General features: G+C 36.9%; 1 protein-coding gene across 2 annotated transcripts in view; it reads right to left on the bottom strand.

The window, feature by feature from the left end:
- Positions 1-24,912, bottom strand: part of LOC128656253 (neprilysin-like) — a 256,431-nt gene that overhangs the window by 168,701 nt on the left and 62,818 nt on the right. For both annotated transcript variants that reach the window (XM_053710068.1, XM_053710069.1), the window contains exon 2: positions 21,579-21,735. In XM_053710068.1, the coding sequence (XP_053566043.1) occupies positions 21,579-21,685 (107 nt within the window). In that variant the 5' untranslated portion in view covers positions 21,686-21,735. The remainder of the gene's footprint in view (positions 1-21,578; positions 21,736-24,912) is intronic.

Genomic DNA, 24,912 nt, shown 5'->3' with positions numbered 1-24,912 from the left:
TCCAGAGCAATAACGATCTATCACACCCAGGAGCACATAAAGTAACACCTATACTTGGGCAGTGATAGATCATTATTGAGGTACTTACATAGGCGCAGAATTCGTTCCACAGGAATCCGAACCCACAACTGAGAGAGGAGCGTGTGCCGATGATGTCAGTGCCGCACGCAACAAGAGCTGGCACAGCCCCAGACAACGAGCAGGGAAGCAGACACCGCACCCATAGCAACAGCTAGAGCGGCGCGCCGTGACACCTTAGCCTTATATTTGTTTATCTTATTGCTCGCCTGCTAATCCGACACCATGTGAGACCTACAGCACTAAACCCAAAGGCCTAGATTTAGAGTTTGGTATTAGCCGTGAAAACCAGCGTTAGAGGCTCCCAACGCTGGTTTTAGGCTACCTCCGGTATTTGGAGTCACTTAAAAAAGGGTCTAACGCTCACTTTTCAGCCGCGACTTTTCCATACCGCAGATCCCCTTACGTAAATTGCATATCCTATCTTTTCAATGGGATTTTTCTAACTCCGGTATTTAGAGTCGTGTCTGAAGTGAGCGTTAGAAATCTAACGACAAAACTACAGCCGCAGAAAAAAGTCAGTAGTTAAGAGCTTTCTGGGCTAACGCCGGTTCATAAAGCTCTTAACTACTGTACTCTAAAGTACACTAACACCCATAAACTACCTATGTACCCCTAAACCGAGGTCCCCCCCACATCGCCGCAACTCGATTACATTTTTTTAACCCCTAATCTGCCGACCGCCACCTACGTTATCCTTATGTACCCCTAATCTGCTGCCCCTAACACCGCCGACCCCTATATTATATTTATTAACCCCTAATCTGCCCCCCACAACGTTGCCGCCAGCTACCTACACTTATTACCCCTAATCTGCTGTCCGCACGCCGCCGCCAGCTACATTATCCCTATGTACCCCTAATCTGCTGCCCTAACATCGCCGACCCCTATATTATATTTATTAACCCCTAACCTGCCCTCGCCAACATCGCCGACACATAACTTCAATTATTAACCCCTAATCTGCCGACAGAATCTTGCCGCTATTCTAATAAATGTATTAACCCCTAAAGCTAAGTCTAACCCTAACACTAACACCCCCCTAAATTAAATATAATTTTAATCTAACGAAATTAATTCACTCTTATTAAATAAATTATTCCTATTTAAAGCTAAATACTTACCTGTAAAATAAATCCTAATATAGCTACAACATAAATTATAATTATATTATAGCTATTTTAGGATTAATATTTATTTTACAGGTAACTTTGTATTTATTTTAACCAGGTACAATAGCTATTAAATAGTTAAGAACTATTTAATAGCTAAAATAGTTAAAATAATTACACATTTACCTGTAAAATAAATCCTAACCTAAGTTACAATTAAACCTAACACTACACTATCAATAAATTAATTAAATAAAATACCTACAATTAAACCTAACACTACACTATCAATAAATAAATTAAATACAATACCTACAAATAACTACAATGAAATAAACTAACTAAAGTACAAAAAATAAAAAAGAACTAAGTTACAAAAAATAAAAAAATATTTACAAACATAAGAAAAATATTCCAACAATTTTAAACTAATTACACCTACTCTAAGCCCCCTAATAAAATAACAAAGCCCCCCAAAATAAAAAATGCCCTACCCTATTCTAAATTACTAAAGTTCAAAGCTCTTTTACCTTACCAGCCCTGAACAGGGCCCTTTGCGGGGCATGCCCCAAGAAGTTCAGCTCTTTTGCCTGTAAAAAAAAAAATACAATACCCCCCCCAACATTACAACCCACCACCCACATACCCCTAATCTAACCCAAACCCCCCTTAAATAAACCTAACACTAAGCCCCTGAAGATCATCCTACCTTGTCTTCACCTCACCGGGTATCACCGATCGGTCCTGGCTCCAAAATCTTCATCCAACCCAAGCGGGGGCTGGCGATCCATCATCCGGTGGCTGAAGAGGTCCAGAAGAGGCTCCAAAGTCTTCATCCTATCCGGGAAGAAGAGTAGATCCGGACCGGCAACCATCATCTTCCAAGCGGCATCTTCTATCTTCATCCGATGAGGACTGGCTCCATCCTGAAGACCTCCACCGCGGACCCATCTTGGCGACGTCCAACTGAAGAATGACGGTTCCTTTAAATGACGTCATCCAAGATGGCGTCCCTCGAATTCCGGTTGGCTGATAGGATTCTATCAGCCAATCGGAATTAAGGTAGGAATATTCTGATTGGCTGATGGAATCAGCCAATCAGAATGAAGTTCAATCCGATTGGCTGATCGGAACAGCCAATAGAATGCGAGCTCAATCTGATTGGCTGATTGGATCAGCCAATCGGATTGAACTTGATTCTGATTGGCTGATTCCATCAGCCAATCAGAATATTCCTACCTTAATTCCGATTGGCTGATAGAATCCTATCAGCCAATCGGAATTCGAGGGACGCTATCTTGGATGACGTCATTTAAAGGAACCGTCATTCTTCAGTTGGACGTCGCCAGATGAAGATGGGTCCGCGGTGGAGGTCTTCAGGATGGAGCCGGTCCTCATCGAATGAAGATAGAAGATGCCGCTTGGAAGATGATGGTTGCCGGTCTGGATCTACTCTTCTTCCCGGATAGGATGAAGACTTTGGAGCCTCTTCTGGACCTCTTCAGCCACCGGATGATGGATCGCCAGCCCCCGCTTGGGTTGGATGAAGATTTTGGAGCCAGGACCGATCGGTGATACCTGGTTAGGTGAAGACAAGGTAGGATGATCTTCAGGGGCTTAGTGTTAGGTTTATTTAAGGGGGGTTTGGGTTAGATTAGGGGTATGTGGGTTGTAATGTTGGGGGGGGGGGTTATTGTATGTTTTTTTTTTACAGGCAAAAGAGCTGAATTCTTTGGGGCATGCCCCGCTAAGGGCCCTGTTCAGGGCTGGTAAGGTAAAAGAGCTTTGAACTTTAGTAATTTAGAATAGGGTAGGGCATTTTTTTATTTTGGGGGGCTTTGTTATTTTATTAGGGGGCTTAGAGTAGGTGTAATTAGTTCAAAATTTTTGTAATATTTTTCTTATGTTTGTAAATATTTATTTATTTTTTGTAACTTAATTCTTTTTAATTTTTTGTACTTTAGTTTATTTCATTGTAGTTATTTGTAGGTATTGTATTTAATTAATTTATTGATAGTGTAGTGTTAGGTTTAATTGTAACTTAGGTTAGGATTTATTTTACAGGTAAATGTGTAATTATTTTAACTATTTTAGCTATTAAATAGTTCTTAACTATTTAATAGCTATTGTACCTGGTTAAAATAAATACAAAGTTACCTGTAAAATAAATATTAATCCTAAAATAGCTATAATATAATTATAATTTATGTTGTAGCTATATTAGGATTTATTTTACAGGTAAGTATTTAGCTTTAAATAGGAATAATTTATTTAATAAGAGTGAATTAATTTCGTTAGATTAAAATTATATTTAACTTAGGGGGGTGTTAGTGTTAGGGTTAGACTTAGCCTTAGGGGTTAATACATTTATTAGAATAGCGGCGTGATTCTGTCGGCAGATTAGGGGTTAATAATTGAAGTTAGGTGTCGGCTATGTTAGGGAGGGCAGGTTAGGGGTTAATAAATATAATATAGGGGTCGGCGATGTTAGGGCAGCAGATTAGGGGTACATAGGGATAATGTAGCTGGCGGCGGCGTGCGGACGGCAGATTATGGCTTAATAATTGAAGTTAGGTGCCGGCGATGTTAGGGAGGGCAGATTAGGGGTTAATACTATTTATTATAGGGTTAGTGAGGTGGATTAGGGGTTAATAACTTTATTATGATAGCGGTGCGGTCCGCTCGGCAGATTAGGGGTTAATAAGTGTAGGCAGGTGGAGGCGACGTTGTGGGGGGCAGATTAGGGGTTAATAAATATAATATAGGGGTCGGCGGTGTTAGGGGCAGCAGATTAGGGGTACATAAGGATAATGTAAGTAGCGGCGGTTTACGGAGCGGCAGATTAGGGGTTAATAAGTGTAAGGCTAGGGGTGTTTAGACTCGGGGTACATGTTAGGGTGTTAGGTGCAGACGTAGGAAGTGTTTCCCCATAGCAAACAATGGGGCTGCGTTAGGAGCTGAACGCAGCTTTTTTGCAGGTGTTAGGTTTTTTTTCAGCTCAAACAGCCCCATTGTTTTCTATGGGGGAATCGTGCACGAGCACGTTTTTGAGGCTGGCCGCTTGCGTAAGCAACTCTGGTATCGAGAGTTGAAGCTGCGTTAAATATGCTCTACGCTCCTTTTTTGGAGCCTAACGCAGCCTTTATGTGGACTCTCAATACCAGAGTTATTAAACTATTAACCCCTAAACTTAACACACCCCTAACTTTAAATTAAAAGTACAATATAACTCTCTTAAAAGCAAAGGACTTCAGGAACCGTGAGAAGATATTCTGGGGTTAGTGTTAGTTTTTTTTCTTCTTTTTTGTGGTGGTTTTTTTTTTAGATTAGGGCTTTGGGCTTTTGGAAAAGAGCTGAATGCCCTTTTAAGGGCAGTGAAAAAAAAGCTGAATGCCCTTTTAAGGGCAGTGCCCATACAAATGCCCCTTATGGGCAAGGTTTTTTATTTTGTTTTTGTTTTTTATTTTAAGAGAGTTATATTGTACTTTTAATTTAAAGTTAGGGGGTGTTAGGTTTAGGGGTTAATAGTTTAATAATAGTATTGCCCAGTGAAATCCAGCACAAAGAATAGACAGGTGTGCACACCAGCAGGTTACTGCAAACACCTAAAGCAATAGGTACACAATCCAATGAATAAGCAGCACTACCTGATGTATGCAAAAATCTTCATTTTTATTACTTCATAAGCAGGAATAGGTATACAAATGACTATGTTTCAGGTTACATACCTTTAGTCATGTAACCAGTACTTTATTTTGAACTGTTTTTAAAAACTTGACCTCTGTCTGTGTTGGAGCATAGATGTTTATAATTGTGACTAAGCTACCATATAATATGCCCTGGATCACTAGATATCTGCTATTTTTATCCCTGTCAATTTCTTGTACCTGGAAGGGTATATCTTTTTTAATCAGGATACTTACTCCATTTTGTCTGGAATTAAATGAACTATGAAAGTGGGTGGGGTATATGGAGCTAAAATATCTGGGTTATTTGTTAGGTCTAAAGTGAGTTTCCTGGAGTAGGAGTATGTCAGCTTTTTTCTTATGTAAATCTATCAGTGCAGCCCTCCTTTTTTTTGGGGAATTAAATCCCTTGACATTCTGTAAGATGAGTGTTATAGGGGTCTATGCTGGTCATACATGATATTGGATATAGTTTAAGGTAGTAGTACCCTGAGCATTGGAGCTGTATACCTAAAAACAAATGAACCAAGAACTATTAACAAACATAATAACTATAAAAATTAACAACTTTGGTTTGGTCAGTTGGAATTCGCAAATTCCATAGTTGCAATTTATTGGTCTACCCCATAGACGTGTCCAAACGACAGGCCGGGGTGGGCAGGTACCAAACTGAGTATGCATCGTAAACATATGGGGGGGGGGGGGGATTTGGGTTAAGGCTTATGGCCATCTCTCTTGTTAACATTAGTATAATGCATATTGTGTGTATGACACCTGTTGTTTTTGACAGTGATTATCTGTGCCCATGTAAACGTAATACTGTTAGCATATAGCTACCGTGTTAATGATATTCTTTGTAATAGAGGTGTATAGCGGAAGGCATGTTACACATCCGTTACATTTGATGGGAAGTGGGTCAACATATTCATATACATTTTAACACAACAAACATGTCATTACAAGGGTCATAACAAATAACATATAAAAAGGGTACTCATTCTCATCCAGTGAGGTTTGGCCTCGGCATAGACGATGGGGTTTGTGAAGGTGAGGCGTTGGTTGTCCCTTGTATATATCGTGGTGATATATAGTGTGAAGGAGGTGTAGATTTCAGGTAACTCTTTTAGCACCCAGTGTGGGTGGGACTCACCTGAGACCCTGTTTTACGTGATGGGCTCCTGCTGTTGGAGTTCTGAGGGTCTTTTCTGTCAAGAGGTGAACATCAGGATTGGTTTTCCTTTCTTTTTCGGGGGTACTGATTGCCAATTCCTTTTCGATTTTTCCAAAATGCTTTTGGCTGGGTGTATTAAGAGGTTTAGTGGTGAGGACAGGTCTGGGGCTTCCAGACCAAGTGATTCACAAAAGGCAGGAACTTCAGATGTGTCAGAACATATGAGCCATCTATCCTCCTGGGTTACTGCTAGGTGAAAGGGAATCCCCATCTATATTTGATTTTCTTATTCCTCAACATTTTTGTTTGTCGGGAAAGTTAATTTCTTCTTTCAAGAGTGCGTTTGGATAGGTCAGCATAGAATTGTATTTGCCTCTAAATCTGACAGGTTGGTTCTTTCTTGCGGCCGCCATAAACTCTTCCTTTTCAAGAAAGTTTTTAAATTTAGTGCTTAATATGCACAATCCCAGAGTATGTTACTTGCAGCGGTGTGCCTAACAGGTGTGTGAATAGGGTGGGTAAGTACACTGGGAGTTCTTTTGGCAGGACTGTTTCAGGCACTCCTCTGATTCTAAGGTTTTTCCTATGACCTCTATTTTCTATATCCTCCATTTTGTCCTGTAGGGAGGAAATCAATTCTGATTGTTGTTCTATGAGGTTGTGTATAGAGGTTATATCTCCTTGGATACCTTGTCTTCTAAGGCTTCCACTCTAAAGCCCAAAGTGTGTACATCCTGATTTAACTCTGCTAATTTTTCTCTCAGGCAGTTTCCTATAGTGTCTGCAATATCTTTTGTTGGTGCTAGCGCAGATAGAATGTGCTTTAGGATTTGCATTGTTTTCGATATGTCAGGATCAGGTACATCCGATGTGGGATGAGAGCTGATTACTTCATCCCTGGTGGGGCTGGATGGGCTCTGAGTGTTTATAGCTGAGGTATTAAAATATGAGCTCATAGTATTACTTTTAGGAGCCAGCGGTTTGTTATTTTTAATTGGTCTGACATTCATCTAATTAGATGCCATTTCTGTACTTGTTGCCTTGGAATTTATGGCCTTTTTCACTGATATGTTAAATGATATTATGGCTGAAGTGCCATACAGTGTCCCTTATGATATTAGCTTATCTGCTGTCATGCTGCTATATAGAAGTGTGGGTAGAAGGGAGCTGGTGCTGTGTGATATTACTCCCCACTGATGCTTTTTTTCTCTGTAGTTAACCTGAGCCAAGGTCTTGTTAAGTTTGCACTACGTTATATTATTTATATGGTGTGTGTTAGAGTCTCACCTCATCTGCTGGTCATAGTAGTTCTGAGAAGTTACTTGCATTGGCGCCAGGCAATCCGTCAGGTGGCCATGTGTGTGGACTGTGATGGTGGGTGTGGGCCTCTCGGTAGTGCCAGCCGATGAGAACGTATTCAGTTACAGGCCTTTATGGATGCCGCAATGACAGGCCATTCTCTGTTCCAGGTGAGTAGGGGTCTTTGTGAGGCTGATATCTTGTCAGTAGGTCTGTCCCCTCATTCGCAAGAAGGCCGTAATTGCGGGTATGAGGTAATGTCCTAATGTGGGTCTACAGACCCTGCAGGCACCTTGTCAAGGTCCTAGGTACGTATGTGGGGAGCAGGAGTAGCTAAGGTACTGGGTGAGTGATGTGCTCAGTGCTGGTCGTTAGTACACATGAGGCTTTCGAGCAGTCTCTCAAGCTGCTGTCTTTCTGTTTGGCCGGGCTCCACCGTGCGTGTCTCTTATTTTAGGCCGCATCTGTGCCGGATTTGTCCTCCGTCATAGCCGGGGTTGGAGTAGTTCTTGGGTCTAATTGTCAGTCTCACTGGATCCCTGTTGGGTAGTCTTTCGACTTGGCTGGTATTTTGGCATGTTTAGATTGCCTAGAGTGTAGTTTTTGCTAGGATTGCATTTCCCCTTGACAGAGCTCCGGTCTTAAGCTGCCATCTTAAAGGGATACTGTACCCAAAATTTTTCTTTCGTGATTCAGATTGAGCATGAAATTTTAAGCAGCTTTCTAATTTACTCCTATTATCCTATTTCTTCATTCTCTTGGTATCTTTATTTGAAATGCAAGAATGTAAGTTTAGATGCCGGCCCATTTTTGGTGAACAACCTGGGTTGTCTTTGCTGATTGGTGGATAAATTCATCCACCAATAAAAAAAGTGCTGTTCAGAGTACTGAAACCAAAAAAAAGCTTAGATGCCTTCTTTTTCAAGTAATGATAGCAAGAGAACGAAGAAAAATTGATAATAGGAGTAAATTAGAAAGTTGCTTAAAATTGCATGCTCTTTCTGAATTACAAAAGAAAAAATTTGGGTTCAGTGTCCCTTTAACTTCAGCCGGCTCCGCCCCCAAAAGGGATTGTGCCCTTGTATTTAACCATATACATTTCTAATTAGTGCTTGTAAAAAAATTCTACCAAATCTGAAAGAGATGAATTGAGACCCTCTATGCCTACAACTTGTTCAGCTAAGAATTAAAGAAAAAGAGTATAATGTTTAGCACTCATACATCTGTGTTAATATTTCTTGCAATACGTTTCCATTGTGGAAGAAAATAACTTTTATTAAGGATATTATATAAAAGAAAAATAAATAAGAATGTAAAAACACAAATGTATTCTCTATAGAGTAAATGCTTGTGAAATATTAAGAGGTCAATATAAGTAATATTTCGTATTTGCCAGAATTCCTGTATTACAGTTTTACTGCCATCAAACTTCATGCATCAAGAAGGCTGTTAGGCTTGTGAAGGAATTTGCAGAAATTGAAGTTAAATATTACCTCTTAAAATTATTTAAATAATATTAGAGAATTAACATTTGAAAGTTAAAAAAAGAGAGAGCAGAGACGCCACTGACGAGTTTCCCTACTTCTCTAATATTATCTAAAATTATAAGATGACCTTACTGATTACCTGGCTATACACACACATTTAATATACTCAATATTTTTAAGAGAGGGACTTGTCTACTATAAAATAAACTTTATTAGGGGTCACTAGACATAACAGGTTTTTTGTATTGAGCATATAATGTCCAATTCCCAAGCAAAACCCCATGCATTGTATTTTTACTTATTTTACAAGATATGGATTGTTGTGGTTTTTTTAATACCACCACCATTTGAACGGACATGTGATTCATTTTCAAATAAAGGTTCCTGGAGGTCTGTGGCTAGTAAGGAAACTGAGATTTAATCCACCCCATCCAGCTCCCTAGCTTGCCTATCATATTGTAGCCCCGCCCCTCTCTGATGTCACTATGCATGTTCATAAAGATATAACCAGCACTGCAATCTAGCTCTAGTAGTGCCACTCACCAGCTATCGGCTATGAAACACCGGGATAGAACACTGTTTTTATCACATTCATTAGGTGTATGGTGGGGTTTATCCAGAGTTAGTCCCCTGTTTTAATTATTATAATAAAGTTAATATTTTAACAGTATCAGTGGCGTAGCGTGGGGGGGCCACAGGGGCGGTTGCCCCGGGCGCAAAATTCTTAGGGGCGCAAAATTTCAAAAGAAATTTGCGCCCCTAAGGAATTTAATTAGTTATAAACATTGCAGGCGGCAGGCCGTGGTGGTTGCTTGTAAGGGAGCCGCCTGCCAATTCATAAGGTGCACTACTAGGATTGCCACTTGCCCCGGTATTAATAATTAGGGGGGGTTGAAGAATGTGCGTGAGTCAGTCACACTTATCATCAAGGGAAGTGAGGAGGAGGCCCTGACTGCAGCCTGAAGTGCATCATGATGAGGTCACGGACCATGGTCGATAGTCCAACCAGTCCTCCTCTCAACTCGCCTCCCAAAGACCCAAGTCCCACCCAGTCATGTGATCTCATTGGTGTGCGGGTGCGGTGTCGCTGTGAGCTGCTAGTACGACGAGTCCGACAGAGGTGGCCAGGCCGTGACCCTCCTGTTTGGGTACTGTTCAACTTCTTCCTAATGATATGATCTGCAGTTTTTTCTAGGTAAAATATTTTTTTTAAATTTGTTTTATAAAAAAAGAGTTTCCTCTGTATTACCTGCTTTGAGAATTACTCACCTGCCTGCCTGCCTGCTCTATAATATATATCTATCTATCTCTATATATATATATATCTATATATATATATATATATATATATATTATACTGTATATACAAGTATATATTATATATATATATATATATATATATATATATATATATATATATAAACATACATATTTTATATATATATATATATATATATATATATATATATATATATACATATTGTTTATATTATATATATATATATATATATTATAGTAATATATATATATATATATATATATAATATAGTAATATATATATATATATATATATATATATATATATATATATATATATATATATATATACATATATATATATAAATATATATATAAATTTTCATATTGAATTTGTGGCTGCGAGAAGCCACGCCCCCAAGACACACCCTGAGACACACCCTCTCCACCCCCTTTTAAAAAGTGTCCAGGAATATTCTGGGCAAAAGGTAGCAACCCTCTGAGCTACCGTGCGCACTCACAAATGCATCACTGTACTGGTGGAAGAGACTCAGTCAGTGCTAATGGGTTAGGGGGCACAATACTTGCCTTGCCCTGGGCGCTGACAACCCACGCTACGCCACTGAACAGTATTACTCTTTCATGAGTGAAGAGCCCCAAACTTTTTTCTTTGTTTTTAGTGCCACTCACCATGCCACCGAGTGCAGGGTAATCGTCGATCTGGTGCTATAAGCAGTGATTCCCCTTCATGAAGAGAACAGGTCATCTTGCGCTCACACACAGTAATTTGAATGGTGACCCATTCTCATCATCAACACAGAAGCAGTTAAACTGTCTTTTAGGACAGTGGGGAATTCATTAGAGCTTCTTTGTGTCAGAATTGTTGAAATGGGATGATGCATTCTCCTCATGTTTATCTTGAATACAGGAAATGTTTGTATGTTTTTTTTTTTTTTTCAAAAGGGAGATAGTTAACACATTTATTAACATCCAAAACAGTTTTGAATATGTTAAACTGATTAGTGGTGCAGAACTTTGATATTCCATAAGTACACTTATCTCAATGTATGATAGTGGTCTATTGAGGAGGTTCAGGATGTTGCAGATATCAACATGTGTGCATGCTTCTCTTTCTCTGGGGATATCTGTTGCCCTGTCTGATTCTGCTTGTATTTGTGTCTTCTGCTTTTCCCCCTTCTGAATATTTTTTTTGCCTTTTAAAAACTGAGAGACTTGGCAACAGAGGTTTGTGCGAGTAGCAGATATTGATCTCTGTGGTTTGGAAGACAGCGAGTGCCTGCAGTTGTGCCCTGTATTTGTTTATGTGTATGTATAAGTCAAAGAACACTCACTCACTCACAAACTACCTATGTGCTTTTAAAACTTAATCCTTCATTGAATTCACCTGTTTCTGTAGTCTGTGAAAATGCAGGACAACAATAACCAGTAAGTCTGACGATTTCTAATCTCCTACAAATTTACCATAATTTATATTAGGTATATTAGTATCCCATAGACGTTTTGACCCCAGTTTTCAGTGATTGTGCTATGATCGGTTCAACATGAGTCTAGCCAATCATAATTAACTGCTTTATTTTTCTTTGCTAGATTATCTGGTTTTCCGTATTCTTCTCTTACCAAGTTTGTATTAAAGGAACAGTCTAGTCAAAATGAAACTTTCATGATTCAGATAGGGCATGCAATTTTAAACAACTTTACAATTCACTTTTATCATCAAATTTGCTTTGTTCTCTTGGTATTCTTATTTTAAAGCTAAACCTAGGTAGGGTCATATGCTAATTTCTAAGCTCTTGAATGTCGCCTCTTATCTAAATTCATTTTGACAATTTTTCACAGCTAGAAGGCATTAGTTCATGTGTGCCATATAGATAACATTGTGCACACTCCCGTGATGTTACTTATGAGAGGGCATTGATTGTCTAAAATGCAAGTCTGTCAAAAGAACTGAAATAAGGGGGCAGTCTGCAGAGGCTTAGATACAAGGTAATCACAGATGTAAGAAGTACATTAATATAACCGTGTCGGTTATGCAAAACTAGGGAATGGGTAATAAAAGGGATTATCTTTTTTTTCCCAACAATAACAATTCTGAAGTAGTCTGTCCCTTTAAATGTAAACTACCTTTATTTTTACAGCACTACTCCGCTTTTTTTTACTTTTAAAAAAACGCCTAAAAACATTGAGTATACAAACAACATCAGTCCATCAAAATATTTGCTAAGAATTTGATTTTGATAATGTAAAAATAGATAGAATAAAGTTACCATTTTTAAATTAATAATGGTGAAATGATATCACTTGTATGATACAAGCTCCAGTGTAATGTAATTCTACTTAATTTAAATTTCCCTCAATATCTCTAAAATAATATACTTTCCTACACTATGATAAACTGCAGGTGCTACCTTACCTTTTCTTAAATGCTATAACAGCTCAGTTTACAAATACAACGTATTTCTCTACTAGACAACATTTTGCTTATTTAAAACTTATAAGCAAAGAATAGAATCAATTTAAAGGCACATGAAACCCCCCATTTTGTCTTTCTTAATTCAGATATAGCATATGATTTTAAACAACTTTTCAATTTACTTTTTTGTAGATCAAATTTGCTTTATTCTATTGGTATCCTTTCTGGAAGGAGCAGACATGCACTACTAGGACCTAGTTGCAACCTGTTCAGAGGCATTTATGTCAAGCAATCTCTCAGTAGAGCACTACTGCTTCTCAGTCTAACTAGGAAAACACTTTTCAACAAAGTATACAAAGAAAATGAAGCAAACTAGTGAAGAGAATTGGAAAGTTGTTATAAAATGTCATGCTCCGAATCATAAAAGAAAAAAAAAAAGGAGTTTTGTGTGCCTTTAATATATGCACCATTTTCTATTTCTCAGTTGTTTTCTTCTGTTTTAGAGGATTTAAACGGATGTGACACAATAAAAAATGTTAGTGACCAAGCCTAGAAGTCTGTAGCATGTGTACAAAAGCTGAATTCATACTAAGGCATTCCATACGTAATTAAAACCCTTCAGAAAATCTTGGCATTTTGCTCAAAATCGTCTTGTAAATTCAATCTTGGGAAAACATTTGTTACTTATTAAAAAAAATAAAAGTTCCCTCATAAAAAGAAATAAAAAAATATTTTAAATATTTTTACATTATGCGTTTCCAATCCAATTACTGACAATAGGTCTGAGATTACCGTTTGCATTGTTTCCAACCTATAGCTCTCTTTTTATATTTAGTAACCTTATTGATACATCTAGTCAAGGGATGGAGAAAAGAAGGGCCTGTTAAAAGGGCCATTATAGTAGGCAAATGACATGCTCTAATCTGTTACAGCATGTCATTTTATTTTATTTCTATTTTACTAGGTAGTACTTAGCAGCCGAAAGGCCGAAGGTGCAGTAAAGGGTGTCTGTGGTTGGAGCTCGTAGATTTAGTCAGGAGGGCTCATGGAAAGGATCAGGGCGTGGCATGTGTGTGTCTAGCATATCATGTGGTTTAGTGGCGATGGTCCAGGGGTGTGGCTGGGTATTTTTAAAAATGACACTGCAGCCAGTTTGCTTTTTACTTTTGCATTATTATTATTATTATTTTTATTGAAGTTTAAGGGGGAAAAAAAAAGATACATAACTGAATAAAACAGACCATTACAATCTTGAGTAAATGCACCATGCTATATAAAGTTGCACATCAAAATCTGATGTCAAAGATCAAACATACATACATACACATATAGAAGGTGATCTTTACAATCTTATACATATGTACCATACCATATATAGTTACATGCAGCATCTGATAGCAAAGCTCAAAATACAAATAACACTGCTTTGTAAGTACTACCCTAATATTAAGTCACAGACATCACCTACAAAAATCATTTTGAAACAGTATAAGAGACAATAAGCTTAATAAACTTAATTTTTAATCTTATTTGAATTATACACTGTTGAATATAGGGTGCTAGTTTTTTTTTAGTTGTTACCATATACTAAAAATAGCTTCCCCCAAGTAATAAAGGCATCTCTTGCACAACTAGCAGCGCACTTCACACATAAAAGGAAAATAGCGAGTAAATATAGAGAATAATGTGAATACCAAAGTCTCAAGGCGAGTGCTTCTTTATTTAATGAGTCTGGCCACTTTTGGACCACCCAAAGCTTAGCTATGGTGAAAAGGGTAATAGCAAGCGGGTGAACAATTACAACAGCACAATACAGCGTATTTTCTGGTCTAAAATAGTAACTGAATGTACAGTTTGCATATCCACCTTTAACAGTAAGGACACAAAGTACAACAATGGATGCTCAGTATCTAAATAGAGGGGTTGCTACTATGATATTTTAAATTATTACTAGGTTATAAAAAGGGATGTCATTACTGGCTATAGGAATTAACAGAAATATATCAAATAGCAGTCTCCCACCTTAAACAATAATATGTAGGAGAGTGAAGGTTATTTATCAATTGATATGCAAGAAACTTAGCATCCTATAATAGACTCAATCATGCTAAACTAGCACCATATTAATGTCATGGATAATTATATATATAAATTAAGTGAGTAAGAGTAGCTTTTATCAAATTAAATTTAATAAGATATAAGTCAGAAATATGAATGAACTTATGTAAGAACATTAAACCGTATGACCCATTAAAGAAATCTAACAATTGAAACAGACAAGGCATTTAACAGAATATATTGTATCCTCCTCATCTAGGACCCATATGTGTATAATTAATAATAACAACAACAACTATGTGGTCAATTAGGAAACATGAAAATAAAACAACAATAAAAAATCACAGGGCATAAAGTTCAAGCTCTCTGCTGTCATAATGTCCTGTACCTGGTTGAGTATGATTAATAAGACAAACAAACGCCATCCAGTCTAAAACAAAAAGATCACCTTACTATAGAAGCTGAAGTTTGAAGTGCGAAACATGTCATATTCCACATCATCCTATTCATTATCTGTGGGTGTGCAAAAACAAATTAACACCTTTGAAAAAGCCATGTTAAGTAGCGAAACATGTTAGGGACGATAGGGCAATGGTGAGGAGTCCTAGGAGCTCCTGTGTTTTTAGACAGCCTTAGGCTACCGATACATTACTGTAGTCATCTAACTATCTGTTTACTATATGATTCAATATGTGCTAAACCACTTCGGTAATACCCACTATATCTATGCGGTCATCTCCTACATAGCAGATCTGCTTCACAAGTTACAGTGTGTGAATCTCTGTTAGTAATAACTGTTCTGTGTTTGTGGTAATAATCTCTAGACCAAGCGGTTATCTCCTATAGAGCAGACTTGCTTCTCAAGCTTCAGTGTGTGAGTCTCGGGTAGTATTAACTGACACTGTATCAACATTGTAACAATAACCTCTGGTATAACCTAATGCGGCTACAACGGAGCATTATAGCTTCACAACTTAACAGCCTGACATACGATCGATGAATACGTTTTTGTATATCAATATCAAACATAAACGTGTACGTGCCGCGGTCAGTTATACTTAGCGAGTAACCCTTACTCTGACCAAGTGCAGCACAAATCCCCAGCTAGAGTTGTGTGGAAGCGGATGTCCTGTATATAGGGAGACGCGCTGATACATAATCCACATAGCTTATACTCGTAGGTGGGGGTATGAATGAGTCCCAGAATGCATGCAATAATTAACCCAAGCTAATATTCTAACTCAGATCGCGGTGGCATTGAGGCTTGCTGGTTATATTATACAGTGAATCCCGGTGGTGTGGTGTCACTTCTGACTTGCGTATATGACAGTTGTGTGTATAACAGCACAGGGCAAGTGACTGAGAGGCTACAATCTAAACTTAGCTTAAACTATTAATGGTGACTTCAGTTGCAATTTAATTAACAAACTGTGGCATCGCACAAATATCTTAATTAATGCTCAAATTTACGGTGTACAGTGAGTAACACTTATTACAACCTAAGAACACCAATCTTATGTTGTTTATTATTGCCACATACGGCTACTATCGAGCAGCTAACACTGAAGCTTAGATATGATATATGACTACATGGTCAGAAGTCAATTACTGTATTTATCTAAAAGCTATTATTAGTTCTAAGGCGATAACCAATGGCGCTTTAATTTACAGCTCTCTATTCAAGTTTACCCAATATCTTGGTCATCATAGAAGTTTAACCAATCCAGCAATATAAATCAACTAAGGTCACTTTATCCTGACGTTGCATAACTAAAGTGCACTAAACACACTGAACATTGAAACTAACTAGACTGCTTGAATTATTTAAGAATTATCATCTCTACTAACACACAAACAAACATATTAAGAACAATTAATATACTGATTTAGTAAAACTATAATAAATCAGTTTTAATTTAAATAACTGCTATTCCAGCAGATCTGCTAATATTTGATAGCAACATTATCTGTGCTATTATAAAAACAATATATTGAGGAGATACCTCTGATAAGGGATATAACCAATTGCCATAAAATAATCTTTACATAAGGTATACTTATTTATACCCTTCATATGCACTGGATATTGCATTATAATATTGTGCAATTATAATTACAAGGCAACTTTTTTACCCTTTGTAATATTGATTACAGTAGTGGTCATTAGTAGTGGTAATCACAAAGATTTTTCACTTATATTGGTTAGATTTAACATATACAGTCGGTACCTAAGTGTGGTTTTAATACATTTTTCCTATTTTATTTAAACCCAATAAAAGTTATATTTTAATATTCCTATAAATTTCAAGTCTTCTCTCCATTTCATTTATTCCCTCGGGAATAATTAGTGTTTTTTGATTTAATTAAAGTTACCACAACAAATTTATTTGTTTCATAGACCTAGGAGTGCTATAAGTGTGTACTTTTTCTTTTGGTTTGCAATTTAGTTTCTTTACACAGCACCCACACCCCGCCACATTATGGCTTACTAAAAGGTAAATAGGTCTTTCCATTCTTAGTAGTGCCATTGGTTCCCCTCCAACTCTTATTAAAAACAAATTAAGTTGGCGCAATTTTCTTAGGGATAAGCATAGGCCCTTGCATCTAGTTTCAGCCTGTCAGCTTACCGCAGTCTGTGTCAGTGTATTTTAAAAAAAAGTCTAGCCTGCAGCTGTTTAGCTCTGGCTGTATCTTTATGGGTTGCCTCTTTCAGTCCCATACAAGTAAGCTGGTCAACAGAGGCATCCAGTGATTCACTGTTAGCGCAAAGATCAACAGTTGCCAGTTCTGTGGCCAACTTAATGACCCTCCATTTAACCCCATAGGTGACCTGAGTCTCGCTCCAGAGGGCTGGCCGCATCCCCCAGAGCAAGAGTTGGCAAATAGCTAGGAAAATCCTCCAGTTTAAAGGGTTTAGTAGGGGGTCTTTGACACTACTCATGTTATACACTTGACCCGTAGAGCCCAATGGGAACCTCTGGCTCCCCTGTCGCAGTAGTATTTGTCCGCTTATCCATAGGCCAGATGATAATCAATAAGCTTTCGAATCTGACATCACACATTTAAACTTTGCCAGTATGGGCTAGATTATGAGTTGGGCACTATTTATCTCTCCCATGCTATCTCCACTAGAAGGACATTGTTTTGTAAAAATGTTTCATTTGCACACTAACCTGACACGCACAAAAAACAGAAGAACAAATATTGCAACTGAGGTGACATATTCCCCCATAGACTTGAAAGGAGCAGGAAAAGTGGAGAAACAAAAATAACACCCTACTCACTCACAAACCCAATTGCATTTTCTCAGGTGTGCTAACCTGACACGAAGCACTAAATATTTCAAATTCCAATGATCTTCACATAGCAGCATATGCTCTATTTATTCATAAATACATATTTCTACATATATATGATCGTATTTTGGTACAATATATAGCTATACCATCTACTTTTCTGGCAATCCAGGAGGGGGGGGGGGGTGTTGAGATCTGTGTTGAGGCCAATACCTAATATCTAAAGGACTGGACCTGTCCACAACAGTTAGAATGCAATAAGAAATATATAGTCTCACTTAGTACACTTTTTTATATATCTAGATATATCACTTTCATGCTTCAATGATAGGGTATTCCGATGATAATTGGCGCATTATTGTTTAGTGTCTCGCAGCTTCTGGTATTTTAGCCTACTATGGCTGTAGTCTGGGCATTCTGCCCCCACCTTGTATTTTTATATGTGATTTTATATATATCATCAATTAAGCACTACATTGCAAAAGATCTGCATATAAAATAAACATTTTAAAAATCTTATTTTGTTATCAAATATTGGATTTTTTTGTGGTCCATGGACACAAATATTTAAATGGCTCTTAATATATGTTAATGTTATGGCTTTTGATGTATTGGGAGGGGGAAGTGAAACGTTAGTGCTAACTTAAATCCTATATGAGCCACTCTTGGTACTTATTTACTTCCTAAATAAGAATAATTGGTTAACTGATGTGAAATAACAGAGGGCTCTTAGAAAGCTAATAGGACACCTAGCAAACATATTTGAAAATTAATATATTAACACCCACTATTTGTATAGTGACCCTAAATAATTAGTGCAGTTCTTCATTATCTTAAATCATATAAATAGTATATGTCCTGCGTGTTGTGTATTTTAGTGCTACACACTACTATTGCAGTTCCTAGTATTTGATGACCTATATATTACATTCACTACATCCTAGGTTTTAATCCTATGTCTCAAACCCTCAATAACTATTATCGTGATAAAAAAAAGTGATTAGAAATGTTGCAATTCCTTAGATAAATAATGGACAACTTATATGTGAAATATTCAAATAAACAAATAAACCTTATTAAAAATATATATTAAATGCGAGCATTCAAAAAATAAAATTAAATTAAAAAACGGATTTCTAATATCCACTTTTGGATTTAGTGGTTATAAAAACATACATATTGACTGATGAACAAATGATGAAATGAACAAAAGACAAGATATAACTTGTAAGAGACACAAATGACGAGATATATCTTATCTAGCCAAACCAATAAGGCAAATTTTCTTTTCAATATTTCAGATGTTAATCTTTAGATAAGGTACTATTCTGAAATGAAATCAAAGGACTCAACTTAGTTCAAGAAAAAGTCCAAAACAGAGAATCATACAGTCAAGATAATATCATTCCATATGCGGATATCTCTTCGTTAGCTAACAAATAGAATTTGGTATACCGGAAAACTTTGTTTGTTCAATAATACTTTAAATTGTCTTACCGGTTGATTTCTTGACAAAACAAAAGGCATCTTTCCATCCTATATTTCGTGGTGTTTAGAGGATCTCCCCTCTGGTCTGATCATAAAGCTCTGTTTGGTTCACTCTGCGTCCAGAGACGCCAAACTCGCTTTCTTCTCCCTGTTTGGTACCGTCTTTTTCTGACATCACAAATGCATGTCAGGGGATTTCCTAGAGCCTTCTTCGCTACCTGTGCAAGTATATTGTTGAACCCTTCACCGTTGTCTATAGTTTTAACTCCTATTTAAGTTCCGCACATTAGTACATATGTACGCTGGTCTTATGCGAGTTTCAAACTTAGACACGGATCCTGTGGGTTCTACGCGTTTCACCCATCTCAAGATCTTGATAAAGCCCGAAGAGATGGGTGAAATGCATAGAAGCTGTGAAAGGGACAAAAAGAAAGGAAAATACACGTTGAAGCTAACCCACAGGATCCGTGTTTAAGTTTGAAACTCACATAAGACCAGCGTACATATGTACTAATGTGCGGTACTTAAATAGGAGTTAAAACAATAGACAGCGGTGAAGGGTTCAACAATATACTTGCACAAGTAACGAAGAAGGCTCTAGGAAATCCCCTGACACGCATTTGTGACGTCAGAAAAAGATGGTACCAAACAGGGAGAAGGAAGCGAGTTTGGCGTTTCTGGACGCAGAGTGAACCAAACAGAGCTTTATGATCGGACCAGAAATGAGAGCCTCTAAACGCCACAAAATATAGGACGGAAAGAAGCCGGTTTGAAATCGACCGGTAAGACAATTTAAAGTATTATCGAACAAACAAAGTTTTCCGGTATACCAAATTCTATTTGTTAGCTAACGAAGAGATATACCCATATGGAATAATATAACCTGGACTGTAAGAGTCTCTGTTTTGGACTTTTTCTTGAACTAAGTTGAGTCCTTTGATATCATTTCAGGACAGTACCTTACCTAAAGATTGCCATCCGAAATATTGAAATCAAAATTTGCCTTATTGGTTTGGCTAGGTAAGTAAGATATATCTCGTCAGTTGTGCCTCTTACAAGTTATTTTTTGTCTTTTGTTCATTTCATCATTCGTTCATCGGTCAATATGTATGTTTTTATAACCACTAAATCCAAAAGTGGATATTAGAAATCAGTTTTTTTATTTTATTTTATTTTTTGAATGCTCACATTAAATATTTATTTTTAACAAAGGTTTATTTGTTTATTTGAATATTTCACATATAAGTTGTCCACTATTTATTTTAAGAATTGCAACGTTTATAATCACGTATTTTTATAACGATAATAGTTATTGAAGGTTTGAAACCTAGGATTAAAATCTAGGATGTTGTGAATGTAATATATAGGTCATCAAATACTAATAACTGCAATAGTGTGTATCACTAAAATACACAACATGCAGGATATATACTATTTATATGATTTAAGATAATGAAGAACTGCACTAATGATTTAGGGTCACTATACAAATAGTGGGTGTTAATATATTAAGTTTCAAATATTTTTGCAATGGCTTTTGATGTATCCATCTATAGATTATGGAACAGGATATAACTGACCTCTTAATAAAGTAATCACTGTATAACAGTCTTTCAAACTTGTCCTTAGGCCTCCTTAATAGGCCAGATTTTCAGGATATCTGACCTGGAGCATGACTAAAATAATTAGATGATTAGTAAACATAGTTATTTTACCTGCTCTCATGCAAGGTAATCCTGGAAACCTTGCCTGTTGGGGAGGCCTGAGGACAGGTTTGGAAACCAGTGCCCTAGATCAAGGATGACAACATATTTTGCAATGGGGCTGGTCACGAATGGTTGGATTGCCTCGTTCTAATTAAATTATACTTACTGTGGTAAAATTACTCACTATTAAAATAATGTAATGTACTTGTATGTGCTACACATATACCTAATTACCAAATAAGAAATCAGGAATTGATTTTTCAATAACAAATGACTGATGTCTGTTTTCTGTTCAGTGGTGCTAAGAATCACACAAATAGCAGCCAGTGGGCTGTTGCTTCGGCAGTCCTGCCCTACACTGCAACAGAATTGTGTTTATCATTGGGTTGCACCCATCATGCATTTGGTCAGTACTGGGAAATTAGAATTTTAAATAGAAGACAAAAGTAATAATTGGAAATATCTAAATTGCATCATGGGAGCTGACATTCTTTAAAAATGTTACTTACGGTTGGCGATACTGTACAGATGGAGTAGTCAGACTTTGCATTTCTGTCGAGTTGACAAGCTCTTCTTCAGTTGACGATGGTCCAGGAATAATCACCGCTTCTTCCATTAATGGACTTTACTATATGCTTAACAAATATTTCCTTTGTTTAAACAACCCTGAAACAAAATTAAATGTATTTAATTAAGATACTTCTTTTTGTGATATCATACCTTTATTCTGTCTATTGCTCTTGTTAAATGAGAAGTAATTATTACATTTTATTGTGCAATAAATTAAAAATTTCTAGCCCACCTGTCTAATAGAAAAATACAGAAAGATTATAATTCGCTCTAGTTCACTGTCAACATGCAGGTTTACTTTCATGTAATTAAATGTCCTATTAAACAAACAAAAAGCGTTTCAAAATCAACAGACAAAGAAATATGAAAGTATTTTTCTTTGCTACATCTAAAACAGGCCATTTTTAAATGTATTAATTTTTTTTGTAAAACAGATATTTCTGTACTAAAATAAAAAATACTTTGTTTTGTCCTTGTGCGGTGTGTTTAAGGTTGAAACCTTTTCTAGTAAAAAAAAAATAATAACGGCCGTGCTCATTAGCATACAGTTGCATGAACTTTACAGCATAAATCGGGAACTAAAGCTGCTAGGACTGATTTTAAATGATCCTTTTTTATACCTGGGATATATGGTTCACTATTCTATATTTGATCTTTATTTTTTTATTCAATCTGAACCTTAAAAATATTGGCCATGTCAGTATAAAAGCAGCTGGGTGTTACATTCTTTGGAAGGTAAGCTTTTTTTTTTTAACCTTTTTTCTAATTAAATCAATATTGTATCATGATATTGCTCTTTCAAAAATGTACATGATGGCACTTTTCAAAGTTTAATGTTCCCTTAAACTTCATTTTATTCAGCAAATTATGTAAAACGTGTCTACAACTGTCATGTTTGCCATGAAAATTGTTTGAGGCTGTTGATAATTTGTATAAACTCGTCCAAGAGTTAGCTAAGATGAAAAAGCAACCAAATGGATACAAATAAAAATCATTGTCAAAGACAAACTAAAGAATTAAAGGGCCATTCAATGCAAATGTTTTCTCCCATTTTCCAGCCCCCTGTATCATGTGACAGACAGCAGCCAATCACAGACTAGTATAGGTATACCCTGTGAGCTTGTGCACATGCTCAGCAGGATCTTGTTCCCTAAAAAGTGTGAATAGAAAGACCAAAATTTGATAATGGAAGTGAATTGGAAAGTGTCTTAAAACTGCCTGCTCTTAAAGCATAAGTTTATTTTAAATTGAGTGTCCCTTTAAGGGACGCTAAATTCAACATAACATTTTCATGATTGAGAAAGAGCGTGTAATTTTTAAAATCTTTCCCATTTACTTCCTTTGCCAATTCTATTGTATTTAATAGTCCTTTATGTTGTTTTTGAGACAGGTGTGATACAACCTTGATTTCTTTATTCAGCATAAGTATTTTCTCTTTGGCCATTCTTCTTTACATTATTATAACAGCATCCATTACATATCTGATGCCTCAGTAAAACAGCGGTAACACAATTTAAAAAAAATAATTTAAAAGGGCTCAATGTACAAAGCTTTTGAGCCCTTGTGGGAAGGCTGAGGGGACAGACAAAACACCCCAAACACGTTTGTTTAGAACACGCGAGAGCAGGGTGTGGATTTGCACAAGCAAGTGCTGTTTGCTGCAAAGGTGGGCAGACATTTTTTCCAGCTTTTATAATCTTGTCTGTCAACAATTTAACCCCTTCAGCCATTTGGACATAGGTACTTTGTCATTCAGTACTTTGGCAAGCGTACTGTTCACGTAGTACCTACGCCCAACACTGTAGCACATGGTGCAGTCTCTATTGTCACCGTAGACAGTGGAGACTGCTGCTGGGGGAAGAAGGTATCTCCCTTCATATAGTAAGGAGGTGCTGATTGTACTTCCTTACTATATGGAGGCAGATTTCTAATCATAAAAGAGTGACACTGTCTGTGTCACACTCTGTACCAATCATTATTGGTGCCAAGTGGGAGCAGCAGATGATGCTTTTGAGCCCTTGTGGGGAGGCTGAGGGGGCAGACAAAACACCCCAAACACGTTTGTTCAGAACAAGCGAGAGCAGGGTGTGGATTTGCACAAGCAAGTACTGTCTGTGTCACACTCTGTAAAAATCATTATTGGTGCCGAGTGGGAGCGAAGGAGGGAGCCAGATGGGTTGGCCCAATGGAGGAGGGGGTAAGGAGGGTTCTGGGTTCCCATACGCTACCAAAAGTTCAATGTGTAGGGAAGGATGGGTCCATACATTATGGAGCAAACTCAGCTGGAGGAGGGAGGGCGAACATATGCTACAGAAAAAAATGCATCTTAGAGGGGGACACTATACTACAGAAAAAAAAACATCCTGCCACTAACAAATATGGTGGTGGGCAGTGGGAGGGGGAGGGTAAGAGCTGTTGCAGGGATCAAGGAGATGGGAGGTTGAGGGGAAACCCCTACACTACAGAAATAAATTTAAAAAAATGATACTGTCTGCCAGTAGGTGTTTGGGAGGGTAATTTCTACACTACAGCAAAAATTAACCTTATGAGCTAAATGATTAACCCCTTTCAGTGCCAGGAATTTCAGAAGTGTGGTGCGCAGCTGCAATTTGCAGGCCATGCATGTCTGCTGTTTCTGAACAAAGTGGACTCAAGAGAACCTTTTACAACTATTTGTCATATCACTGCAGTAGTTGTGTGTAAATAATTTCAGTGAGAAATCAAAACTATGAAAAACTACAAGTTTCGTGGAATGTGATAATCTTTTTATATATTTTTTCTGTCCTTTTTTGGGGTCATTTTACAACAATTTCTGATTTCTGTGAATAAATAACTATCTGAAACTGTCTTACTCTGAAAGCTCTCTTTATGTGTATATATATATATATATATATATATATATATATATATATATATAATATATATATATATATATATAGTAAGTAAATCTAAAAAACCAAAAGCTCCATTTTTGTTTAAATTATTTTTTTCTATGAAATTCCTGTTACTAAAGGAATTAACACATGGGTCCCAGAATATGACTACTTGTATGTAATAGGCTAACAAAATAGATATATTGTACAACAACACATTAAGCAAACTCCAACAATTAACAAAATATATATTTAAGAACTTAGCTTGAATAAAATCTGAGACCATCCGCTGGAGCCTATAGGTTTTCTGAAACTAGTGTTTCAATGCGAAATTTGTATTGAGTGAGATAAAATTTCACAATAAAAAAAATAATGAACTAAGATTTGGATATCAAACAAA

The sequence above is a fragment of the Bombina bombina genome, chromosome 4 (genome assembly GCF_027579735.1).
Source record: "Bombina bombina isolate aBomBom1 chromosome 4, aBomBom1.pri, whole genome shotgun sequence".
Lineage (NCBI taxonomy): Eukaryota > Metazoa > Chordata > Amphibia > Anura > Bombinatoridae > Bombina > Bombina bombina.
This window is presented reverse-complemented; position numbering and strand designations above follow the sequence as displayed.